Source organism: Neodiprion lecontei, chromosome 2 (genome assembly GCF_021901455.1).
Source record: "Neodiprion lecontei isolate iyNeoLeco1 chromosome 2, iyNeoLeco1.1, whole genome shotgun sequence".
In the NCBI taxonomy this organism is placed as follows: Eukaryota; Metazoa; Arthropoda; class Insecta; order Hymenoptera; family Diprionidae; genus Neodiprion; species Neodiprion lecontei.
In genome coordinates this window covers 40,364,122-40,377,044 of record NC_060261.1, presented here as the reverse complement: position 1 = coordinate 40,377,044, position 12,923 = coordinate 40,364,122, and the positions used below count along the sequence as shown (strand labels likewise).

The window sequence follows — 12,923 nt, the reverse complement described above, 5'->3', positions numbered from 1 at the left end:
CGGTTTTACTTTTGAAACGGAGCGAAACACGCTCGACGTTCGCGGTGCTGCAATTAGTGCCACGGGAGGCACGCACGAACGTCGGTGATTACACGCACGTGATCGTTTAAAATTTTTCCAAATTACCGACGCTAGAGCGACTCCGGATACGTCAAATGTCGTCCCACTCTCCGCTCTTGAAAATTCTGCAAAGCGCACAAAGCTCGAGGGTCCGTCATCCGTCATGACGCGTGGAAAACGCCGCGTTTCACGAGGGGATAAAGATTCGAGGGTGTAACGGCGACGGGGAGAGAAACGAGAGGAGCAGAAGAAGGGCGTCGCGGGGCTCGAATGGCGGAACGCTCCAAAGTGTCCTTGTTGTCAACTAACCTTTCCTGACCTTCCACTTAGTGCTCCGACAGCGTGACCCAAAACATCACCAACCCTACTTTCCGCCATGGCTGCCTAACCGCCCTGAATCTTCCCGCGGAGTTCCGCAGTCGAGTCTAGACTGCGGAGTCCCGCCAGGCCTGTCACTTGACTTTCCAATTTCCCTAAGACAACCATGCTACCCGCAACCCTCCATCGCTCCTGCGGGAAACCCTTGCCATTCAAAATATTCCGCTGTAACGTATCTGCGGAATCCCGAAGCACGCTACGGTATCTCACGATTTCAACTCACAATCGCAAACAAACAAAGGAAGAATGCTAACTTTAATCGAACGGATTCGTATTTTTCCACGATCAAGAAACTTCTGTACCTATTTCGATCCCGAACACAAGGGACGGTCCACGAACCGACCTTCTTAGGGAACGACGGAATCCTTCCTAACCTACCATTTAGACAATCAGCCGACGCGGTTGATCGCTGACTTTTACGGTCCAATCGTGAACGAGAGCAGAATTACCGTACACAACAATCTGGTTAGCAATTAACCCGTGATATTCGGTTGCACGGTTGTACAGGATACGTAGTTGGGTAACAATTGCCGCGGGATCGGTTGCGGATAATTGAAGCAATCGACGAATCAATTACGTTCCCCGAATCAGCAAATTACTGGTCAATCGGTCCGTTGCGGAAATCCATCGCCTGAAATTCGTCGACAATTGCGAACAATCGGGAGGTGAGACTCGATTTTTCATCAATTTCCAACGATCTTTACGTCCGGTAGACGATGCGGTTGTTCAGCGCTGTCTTCAACAACGGTAAACAAACAAGACGCAACTTCGTCGCATTGCGTCTTCGACCCTTAATCGTTACGCAGCTCCTGCGAAGAATCGGAGCTTGGATCCTCTGCGTGTTTTCCAAACTGCATTTCGATGCGTCATGTCGCTGGACGACGACGGTTATTCTCGTCTCTCTGCAGAACGCAGCCGGCACTGCATCCCGGATGGAAAATCCGACTGCGGAGCGCCGAGCGCTACGAAACTCATCATCGACCTGCTCCCGGTTGACTGAATCGTCTCCCTGTCCCAGCATGCCCTGGTGTACATGATTCTCTTCCAGGCATTGTCCTCTCGGCTTCATTGTCTCCTCGGCCTGACGCCGGCGATCGTCCAACGAGCGAATGGGAACTGGGAAATGGATCGTCCCTGCACTCTCTGAACTCCCTGTGCTCCAGGTAACGTTACTTTTACTACCCTGTATCGTCGCGTGTTTTGTTCAAACTGCAGGCTCACGGCTTGTTAGCAAAACCTCGAACGAATAGCGACGGTGTCTTTCGAATAGGCGAAGAATTTTCTCGCAGAGGATAATACCGAGAGATCGATACGCGATCAAAGAATTGAGGATCCAGAAGAACACATAGACCCTAGTGATTATTACACTTTCTCTAAACTTCATTGAAATTCGTTGGAATCGTTGATTTTTTACAGATTATAATGTTCAAATTTCACCCAAGTTGTAGTCGGAAGTCGTAGTAATGAACCACGTTTTCAAATAAAAAAGGGTTTTGCGGCCAGATTTTGCGGAACGCCATTAACGAATTTGAGAGAAAATCGAAACGTACTCGATCCAAATTTATATCACGACCGTCGACGTACTGCAAGGTCCTGCATTGTGGCGCTAAAGGTTTGCCTTTTTTCATTCTGAATAACAATCGTGATCTCCGGTATTCTGACCCTCGTGTTCGCAGACGCAAAAAAAAAAATAAAAATTAGCAACGCCTACCGAGCCGTGACATTTTACCCTGATGACGCATGCTGTTAATTACGATCCAGCGATGGAAAACGGTACGTCATGTCTGGCCCCGATTTTTCATTTTCAAAATTCCAAATGGTGCGAACACATGTTGATACAATATTCGCGAGAGGAAAATTGGTAGCGAACGGTTTTCGATCGATGAAAATATGTCTAAGTTAGACGTAAAGTGAAGAGCAAAACAAAAACTCGAACCTCCCGTTCTCACACTGCAGGTTCCAAGTTCACAGAAAAAAAATTAATAATATTCAATTTAAATTTCGAACTACAAACTCAGATTCGTGATTAACGATTTAAAATCCCTGAGGTACAATACGAAATGCAAATATGACAATTATCTTAGTTTCAACCACTATAATGGATCCACCACCTTGGATTTGTTATCAGTAACCAAAAAAACCTCTGTCTGCTAGATTCTACCAAAATCCGAATATTTTTAGATTATTTTCCCGCCATATTGGATTCGCCATTTCAGATTTTGCAGAACTGACTTTAGATTCATGATCAGCTACCCAAAAAACCTTACTGTACCAATTTTCATTCGAATCCAATCACCCATTCTCAAGATACCATAATTGTTATTCTATTTTTCGAAATTTTGTTATCTGTGCGATTCAAAAAGTAACGAACCGATCAAAGCCAATATCTAATCAGGTACAAGTTTCGAAAAGCCGAAATCATTGAAATCCGGTAACTCGAAGCGTCGAGATTTAGTAAAAACTCAACTTTTCATTTTTGGTGTGATTGCAATAACTTCGTTCTTTCCCTGAAAACAGAGAAACGAGAAGTTAACAAAGCGGCACGAGCCGTTAGTCACTCTGCGTACGGGCTCCGTTTACTATCCGAACGAGATAAGGCATGAATATATTTCCGTTGACGGATGAATAGGCACGCTCGGTATTGTGTAGGTACACCTACACCTACACCTTCGCGTAGGAAGCAGCTCGCGCCACTCCAAAGTGGTAGCAGCTATTCCCACATTGTATTGATTTACATCGAGGCACTTAGACCCAGCTGTTGCGTCTCAAAAACGATCCGCTGTATGAGCCCGAAATTACGGATCTTCCATTCCCCGGTGAAATACTTAGGTCTCTCCTTATTACCGCGTCTCGGAGATACTTGGCCGAATTTAACGCTGTGAAGGATCACCGATCCGTCCTTTATTAATTCCCCTTCCTCGTTCCTGGCCGATAACAAGACGGCCGGCAAAAATCGCATTGCACTGCGAATAAAGTGAGAAATAAACGATTTCTAATTTGTCAGGTTTTTTTCCCGGGCATTGATCGTGATACATGACAGAATATCGTAAAATGAAAAATGGGTTCGATGGTGCGTGTGCAGATTTCGGTATTTCCACCGAATACCTGATGATGATTTATAACCCGGGTTCGTCCGATCAAAAAGCGCGATTATTTATCGCTGTTTGTTCGAATTCTGCGCAATATTCGCAGGTTCGATCAACCTCAACTTTATCGAACACTGAATGAATCCACTGCGTAACTATCAACCGAGTTTCCCGGCTGGGTGTTTATGTTTACCCAATAACCGCAAGTGTGCTTGATTCCTTGACGGAATTCTCAGGTCTTATTTAACCTTAAGAACACTCGGTGATAAATATTAGTTTGTATGACGTGAGTTAGAAGCAACGATCACTTGTGTGCCTACCTGCCTACAGCCGCGTAGTGACCGACAAATCAAACAACCGCGATGACCACGTCGACATCACTGTTCAAAGTATCACCGCCCCGGAGGCCTGGGGTCCGTGTTTGCTTGTTTACACTAAAATTCAATTCCATTCGACGGCTCGTCGACAATTACATTCAGTGCACGGAATACAGCGGAGCGGTGTAAAGTGTGCGGATCGAGTGGCAAGGCTTCTGGAAAACGCGAGTCAGCCTGGTGAGCTTTTTTCTACCTATTTATACTTAATTTATGGATATTGGAATAATGATATACTGCTTCGGGTACTTGGGAAATTACTGTTAAAAAAAGGTTTAATAATAGTTGGGTGGAATGAAAATATTTGCAGGGACTCATTTCTGTTTACCGAGCGTAGTTTCAGCGGGGGAGTAAAGGTAAAGGTTCAAATTAGCAACGCTCGGTGAAAGCTGCACGTTGAACTTGGTAAACGGCGAAACCCAGAAGCACTTTCACGAGGCGGTATCGTGATTCATACGTTCCACCTCTGCGTACCATCGCGTAAAGGCGCGTTGCAGTTGGTACGTTTGCAACAACTCGTACGATTTTACGCTGCACTTGCCGCTCGGGAATACTCCTGTCGTATGCATTTCGAGTTTCATATAATCTACAAAGATATAATAATATGTAACGGGATGAAACGCGTAGTGAGTTTTAGCGGAAGGTCGAAAGAGGGGCGGAAAAGCTCTGATGATAAAAATTTTCGAAAACAATACTTGCTTCGAAACAGCAGCTGCTGCCGCTTTTTACTTTGACTGACAACGCGAGCTTCGCATCTTTTTTTTCTTTTTTTTTTGCATACTCACTTGTTCGGCTGGAGTTTAAAAGTAGCCACTCGTATTTTACCCGATCTAATTACTGGCGCTAATTGTTCTTCTTTTTTTCATTTAATTCTGTCCGAAAAATTTTACCACAACGCGAAAGAGCGAATAGCCTAAAATAAGTAATGAGGATTGTTAATTTTTCCCATATATTTCATCTGCCTTTCGTAAAACGGATCGTATTCAATTTTTTCTGACATCTCGCTCTTCGGGAATTAAAAATTTTGTCCACCTGTACATTCAGGCAGGGTATTTCATATTTAGTCCGACGAAAATTGTGATCAGCCTCAGTTTATATCCGCGATAAGACGTAACAAAAATGAATGGTATAGATCGACGTTAAAAGTATAGTATTTTGAATAAACTTTGAAAAAAAGTGCAAAGCACCGCAATGAGGGCAAAATCGAGGAGAGGGATGGCGGGGAGTGAGAGGTGATAATAAAAAATTCAAAGGTTCACTTCCGGGGAAAGTTAAGAGGCTGTATCGTTATAAATCGCTTAGAGAACATAAAATAGATGCGGAAAGCTTACCTAACCCCGGCCGTGATGCACGCAGGGTGCCTGCCGAAACTAAAAACAATTTTCGTTTATACCCGCACCATCCCTTCGAACCCCTCGCCAGGAACCTCCACCCCCATATACGTATATTGTAAACGAAACCAGAGTTATCGCCGACAGATAAAACGATCAGATATTTCATGATGTATAATTCAAACGATTACGCACCTCTTCTTTTAATGCTGCGTCAACATTTTTCTGTAACTTATCAAAGATTGCTGACTATTGATCACAGATTTGTGGTTTTTTGTTCTGTAAAAATTTAAGAGCGATATTTTTGCTAAGTCGAGAGTCGGGAAATTGTACTTCGTCGAACTTTGTCCGTTCCAATAAGCATCGGGATCCGTTCCGCGCGAGTTTATGTAAATCATTCGGTATGAATATCCGCGAAACGTGCCAAAGTACATTTCTCCCTGTTACACATGAAACGAATGATAAACGAGTTCTGGTGATCGTTGCTAAGCAGAGTTTAATAAATCGTTTTACCGCCACTTCTGCAATACGTTACATAATCAACGACTCGTTGTCTACATTTTCCGTTCGTAAACTTCACATTCCTCCAACGAATCCCGATTACCGAATGCACTTTGTTTGTAAACGAAGAAAGGTACTAAACAACGGTAAAAATAAACCCTGTTTCTCACTCCCAGTCGCAGGTCTGGAACTAACAAAATTTCACCGATATATTGATTAGCGAGGGCCTCTCGACGGGAATCGAGTAGCGAGAATGCCGATTTCGCCGAACGAGGTAGTTCAAAGTTTTTCATTAATCGTTGAATAACGCATGAGTCCTCTTTACGACATAACAAGCAGACTAAACAATTGTTCGTCGAGCCGTAAAGAGTGTTTAATTGCTTTAAAGCTTTGCAGAGCAGCGTTCCATTGCAAACAGGAACGTGTGAACGGGTTTCCGGTAGGTATACGTTTTCCGCAGACGTGCAGACGGCGCGCGTATGGCGCAACATAAAATTCAACTTTTCACCATATTTGCCGTGCAGGAACCGCAGCCGTGATGCATGGGCAGCCCTAGCCGTGGGGTTTTGTTCGCCGCGTTGCACGCGTTGCGCTTCCACTTGCACTCGGCTAGCCGAGGGCTTTCCGCTGGCTCGTTGCCTTCGGCGGATGCCACGAGGGCAACCTGATTAAAAAATAAACCAACGAAAAATGTAGAAGCGCGTGGCGAACGGGTGCTTTGTGAAACGCTTCGAAATATGCTCTCACGTTCTTCCCTCGTGCTTTTTCTCTCACTTGCACATTTTCTGCAGCCTTTTTTTCTTCGCTGCAGTGGATCCGCGTTTTTCTAGTTTTTCTTTTTTTTTGATCTTATTACTCTTTGTACGGCGGTGAGATGAGTCGTTTTTTCCCTTGATCTCGTCTTCTCTTTAACGCTACTTAATGCACGTCTTTTCGTCAACTTTGGGAGACGAGGTACACTGTGAAATAGTCCAGACACTCAAGGATTATAGATTGAGATTTTCGTGTGGCAGTAATAGTAATAACAATAATAACTCTAATAATAATAACAGCAATAATCATCATGATAATGGTAATAACGGCAACGAATAAATTTGAGATAAAGAAACGCGCAATTAAATGAAAATACCTCGCGAGTCGAGTCTTGCTCTAGCCCGTTCTCCCCAATGTAATTTCGAAGGAAGCCACTTAATTTAAATGCTCTAATTCCACCCACTCCAAAAGCCAACGAACCACCCTCGCTCCTATTCGCCCTTTATTGTTCCTTCGAGGACGAAATTAATTGCTTCTTAAGGAAGTGGAATTATATTTTTGAGAGCTTCGGTCCCTGGCTCTTTGTCATCCTAGTGCTTGCTTCGCGTACAGATATTATATAGGTGTATATATATATATATATATATATATATAATACCATATTATGAAAAGAAAAGGGAAAAAGTAACCCTAACCCCAACAACTCTGAAGCGTAATATAACTCGGGAGAGCTCTCGACGATAAATGTACCGACACTTATCCTTGTATAGTGTTTGTTCATACAGCCGTCAAGTCTGTGGCTCTGATTCGAAGGTTCATGGCATTTACTAGACTGTATAGCAATCGGAACAATAATCGAATAGCCATTTTTCCACCCGTTGATGTTCCATTTATCAATATTTTCAGCTCCTCTGCAGCGCGTTTCTACGAACAGACAGATACTCCGAGAAACGTACAAAGAACTATATGTACCTGTATGGAACGTGTATAAAACGTAGTCACTTGTGTCGTAATTGCCGACATAGTTTTACCCTGAAAGTGCGTACGAAGGGTGGAGGCAAGGGGACTAATAAAATATAAGTGAAACGTGGCCGCGTTCGCGATGCACGACATCAACAGAATTCTTGAAGGGTTGAAAAGCGCGTTAAGCACGCAAGCCGAAAGACGAGATTTTCGGAATCCCTGTCGCGTAAAAAAGGCGCGAAACATACGTGATTCGAATCGGAATTGCAAATGCAATCGAGAGACGAAAATTGGTTGTCATCCGACGCGTGTGAGTAGAAAAAAAAAAAAAAAAAAGAACGAATAAAATACCACGAAAAAGAGGGCGAGACGAGAGGAAAGTCTGAGATTAAAAATTAAACACGAGTATCAAGCATCGAAAACGCACGCGGGGAAAAATCCGCATAATAATCGTCAGACGCACCGCTTGAAAATCGATTCGACGTCGACGTCAATAATTCTCCCGCGGTCGCTGAACTCGACGCGGGGGTTGAAGGGGGTGTAAAAATGACTGGGCCCACGACTTTCCGGGCTTTTGGGCCCGAGCTGTGCCTTCGCAAACCGGAAGCGCGACGGTGCCGAAGACGAGGAAACGACCGGAAATCGCTGGAATTTGTCAAGACACGCGGTGCACCAATTCGCGTTTCGTCCTCTCGGCGATTGGTAAAAGACGCGACGCGACGTGCGTCTCGGAAAGCGTCTACGCCGCCTGGGAAAAATCCTACAGGCGACATAAATCAGCCGGCAGCTTAACGTGACAAAAGGACTCAACTGCACGCGGACATGGCGAGTGTAGTATAGCTTGCCGACCGCCGGTGAGCGATGGCAATATCTTTCTCTTCGTTATTGCTTGTGACGCGAGGCGGCAGCGACCGGAAACCCGGTTTTTATCCCCTCCAGCCTGCACTGCTGGCAGCAATAAAAACATCATTCCACCAAATCGATCCTCGCCGTCTGCACACAACGCAACTCCCGTATCCTGTATCGCGATTACTGCCAGAGTCGGAAGACTCACTCGTCCTTTGGCCGTTTTCTGCCGCACAAGGATTTGGAGGAAATTTGCCTGTTTCGTTTCCCGCAAGAAGCAACCAAATTCTCGGTAAGATGAGAGTAGCGTTACCGACCCTGTCCCAATTATTGACCTTCTTGGGTTGTGTATGTGTTTGAGCCTCTTAGTTCTAAAATTATCAAGAAATAAATTCGCAGCGTCTAACCCTCTAGCAATTCGTTTTAGTTATCGAGAAATTCGCTATTATATTTTTGAAAAATAAACGGGTTTATAATTGGGTCTAATCGTGTCGATAACTGGTACACTACCTTGTAATAACGATGCATCCGATGCATTGGACCGCCTTTTCGCTTGCAATTTTTCAACAGCTAATTGGGACAGCAGTGCGCATTGTCGGAGTGAATTTTCCAGTATTCTCGGGCTTATCGATATCGTAGATCGCTAATGGAGTACAGAGAGGAAGGAACGGAGTGTGCAGGGTAAAACGCACGGCTGAGTATGCCTGTAGGTATATGTATATTTCAAAGCAGAGCTTTGCTCTTCCGATGCAACAGGTTCGGAGATTCAATTTTATACTCACACTCCTGAATGTATTATCAAACGTGGGCATCTTATACCTCCTAAGCGTTTAACGAGTACCGGTATTCGCAAAGAAATCTTGGCGCAATCCAGACGTGAAGTGTGTATGTTTTACCCACGTGACGATGATATGACCAATAGTGGTGATCATCCTGTTATTGTTTTCGATCTCGTCGATAACCCTGTTTTCATTTTAAAATCCGGATCGCTGTACTTGAACGACGAATTACTGTAACTGACGATTAAAGAAACTATTCGATTTTAGAACGAGCTTTTTCTCAACGAGACGAGCAACTCGCTTATTACTCGACGAAGCGAGAGAACATCGACCGTTCTTGACACTCGGTTTATTCGCTTTTACACCCGGCAGTAGAGTCTGCAGTAGCGTTATGGTCCGGTGCTCAAGACTTGTGTTTTATCTGGAGGCAGATGGGACGGACAAAAGGATGTCTCAACATCAAGGAAGCCATGTGGTTTCCCCCGTTGTGTTATATCATTCTTAGCTTTATGAAGGCTGCACGAAGCCGAGCTAACATATATTATATATATATATATCTTTCAGTTCTGGCCGAAATGATAAGCCAGTTGGAAATATACAACCCGTAGCAGACGAAATGGTTACGGGGAAAATAGATTATACCGGATACGATTCCATCCCGAGCGTATAACGCATGGATGTAGGTACATACATACGTACCTCGCATCCACTCCGATATTATTAGGATACTTTCTTGCGCTCGAAATCGCGGCCACGTTTCCAGATAATTTGAAATTTTACGGACGGTTACTCGCTGCCGAAAATACGATTGTTAGAAACGAAGGTAGAATAATTGAAGTAAATTGAAAAGAATTCGTCACTCGAAATCAACGAAAGTTTCTATTTTTTGTGGGTAATGTTGGTTTCGTCGCCGCTGAAATGACATCGCGACGTGTCTCGTACTCGTATTTCACTTTCGCTCTCTGAAAATCTCCCTTTTACCGCTAAATAAACTATACATTATAACGAATACGCACAGCTATATACGTATTAAATGTACATCGTGATATATTTCTGACACGGCAACCCTTAACCGTCGGTATGAGATACAAATCATCGAGGTCCAGAGGTGAGAGCGAATATACATCTTCGACCGTTGTCCACATATTTCACCTCCGATCCCGTCCCCCCCTTTCGCCCCTTTCATATATAACCAGGCGTAACATTCTCCTGTAGTTTACATTCTATGACCTGCCGTTACAACTCGATACACATACAGCACTTATAAAACAGAACAAGAAAAAATTCTTCCCGGATAATTGCAAATTGAAACATGTCGAAGTCTCTGTTCGTCGACCGAAACGTCTTATCGTCGATTGGTTGATAACGAGTTCGCGTGTGAATCACGACTTCTTCACGGGATGTAAAGAAAAGGTCGTGGTGTTCAGTGGTAAAGTTTTCGTTTGGAAAATTTTCTCCCGTAGGGAATCAGGAGGCTCGAAGTTGCACCAAAAATACGTCCTGCCTAAATCCTTTTATCCTTTAATGCCCAAGCTCGCTCGCAGCTGGATCCCCTCGGCGGAGTCAGTGCCACGCAGCGCAGCTCTCGTTCTCTTAAACTTTCTCCTATTTCTACCCCCAAGACTCGCCCGTTCTCCCCTGCACTTGTTCCCTTTAACGCTGGCAAGATCCTGCCGTTGAAAAAATACGAGGACATTTCGCCGCGAGGATAGGGGAGTTCGGGGCGTAGATTAGAAAATTTACTTTTATTAACCGAGCGATTTACCCGGCGTCCGAGGACGCTTCCTAGAGCGAACAAAATCGGGGTGAAACACCCCCTGAAAGTTTACTCTCTTTCTCTTTCCTCGAGGACAGGAACGAGCTTCATTTCGGGGTGGCATTATATTGTTTCGGGATTAAGGATTACTTATGAAATATTCACGCTCGAGCAGGCTCGCAGCCAGAATTAGTGCGGAGACTGAGAGACAGGGATGAAATTTTCCGGTGGCTTCTACCACTCGGTTTAAACAAACGTAGCGACGAAGCTTTCTCCTGAGCTTTCTCTACCTATTCTTCCGCTTCAATCTGCGTCCCCTATAATTAAGCCGTAGATGTATAAGGGCGGGGGGAAGGAAAGGAGAGGAGATAAAAACCGGGAAGAAAAGGAGAGTGAAAGTATACACGCAGAGTTTGAAGTATTCGCTCCGCGGCGAATTTCAATTTATAAGCAATTTTCAAATCTTACGTGAGAGAGGAGAAATGTCCCCATGGAATTGTGAGAGGGCGCTTCTTTAATATACAGCGATCACTGGACCGAGGAAATCTTGGTCCGTAATTTCGCGAGAGTTCGATTTAACTCACCTTATTCTAGAAACTACCGTCGGCGCAAAGTCCAAGTGACCGAAGCCCAGCTCTGGCGATTTAACGTCATCGGTGCTGTTGTATCTGATGTTGCTGCACGGCGGCGTTTTTATATCTGGAACAGGACAACAATTCGTGAATTTTATTCGAGGATTTTGGCTGGAATTATCGGGAACGACAGTCGAGGGAAAATAAAAATAAAAAAAAAATAAAAACAAAAACTGATACGGTTGGCAAAAATTATTGACCGATTATTAACATTGCCTGCATGCGCGTTATATTATATAGGCAAGGTGGGCAAACAGAATTTAATTAATACACACACACACATGGTCGTAATTTCGTTCATGTGTACGACCGTGCATTAACCGAGGTTGAAATTTTGCAATAAATTGCTTGAAAGCCTCGGCGTTAATATCAAATATGTTACACCCAGTTTTGTTGATGCGGCTGCAGGGTTAAAATTGATTGCACACTATGGGTACGTTATATCGAGTGCAATCCCGTCCCCCCAAAACCAATGCAAATTCATCAATTTCTTCATCAATGTACGAGCAATTTAATAAAACTCAAATATCAATTCGATTCATACACCGTAAATAGGCACACGACTCAGCATTCATCCTCCTCTGTGAGCCGTATACATATTATATACAAAACTGCAGAGTACATGTCGAGGTCAATTTTTCATAAAGATTACTTCAATTGCTTTACTGCAATACTTCTCGAATTAATAAAAAAACTGGAAGATCCTCCTAAAAAGGCCGGAGGATCACGAATTCAAGTATCTCGTAGCGATGTGCTTCCATATATTGTACGTATATGTATACCACGTGAAATATTGACACATTATATACGTAATACCCACGCGTTGAGCTGCAGGAAGATGAGATGAGTTTCTCGCATATTATATACATGTACATTGGTGTGCATACATACGTGTATGTATAAGGCTACGGCTTAAAGATCGGGTTAACGTTGTTGCCTGCTAGGGTAGGGAGGATGGGGGGAAGGATTTATATCTGAGGAAATGGAAAAAGCCCGTTTACTTACTGCCTTTGGAGGTGACAAGCTCGGCGCGTTGCGTCAGCGAGAATATTCTCATTTTCATGCATGTATGTGACTATGTATCGTTTATTTTTTTCTTTTTGGTTTTTTTTTTTTTTTTTTCTTTTCGAATTATTCTTTTTCTTGTCACGCATAACGCTACGGGTAGAAATTGAGAGTGAGGTCTTTGCTATTTGAATAGTAAAGAAAACACACGAATGCAGAAAGAAAGTGAAAATATTTCACGCACGTTTTTCGTGTATAAGGCACTTCGAAGAATTCTTCGTTCGTTGATGTTCATGCATGTGAAGCTCCGTAGCGTGCTACGGTGCTTGCAAGCTACGCTTTGTCACAAGACGTAACTAGGAAGTGTTTCGGGTAAAGCGAATAGCGCATTCGATAAGCACCTGAAGTATACTCGTACAATACGTATGCCTGTTTTGAAGGCATCGAAGAATCTTGAAC

The 12,923-nt window shown here is 43.8% G+C and overlaps 1 protein-coding gene across 7 annotated transcripts in view; it reads right to left on the bottom strand.

The window, feature by feature from the left end:
• Positions 1-12,923, bottom strand: part of LOC107225550 — a 102,387-nt gene that overhangs the window by 46,070 nt on the left and 43,394 nt on the right. For 6 of the 7 annotated variants that reach the window (XM_046731619.1, XM_046731620.1, XM_046731624.1 and 3 more), the window contains exon 3: positions 11,412-11,526. The exons of the other annotated variant lie outside the window; for it this stretch is intronic. In XM_046731619.1, the coding sequence (XP_046587575.1) occupies positions 11,412-11,526 (115 nt within the window). The remainder of the gene's footprint in view (positions 1-11,411; positions 11,527-12,923) is intronic. 7 annotated transcript variants of the gene reach the window in all.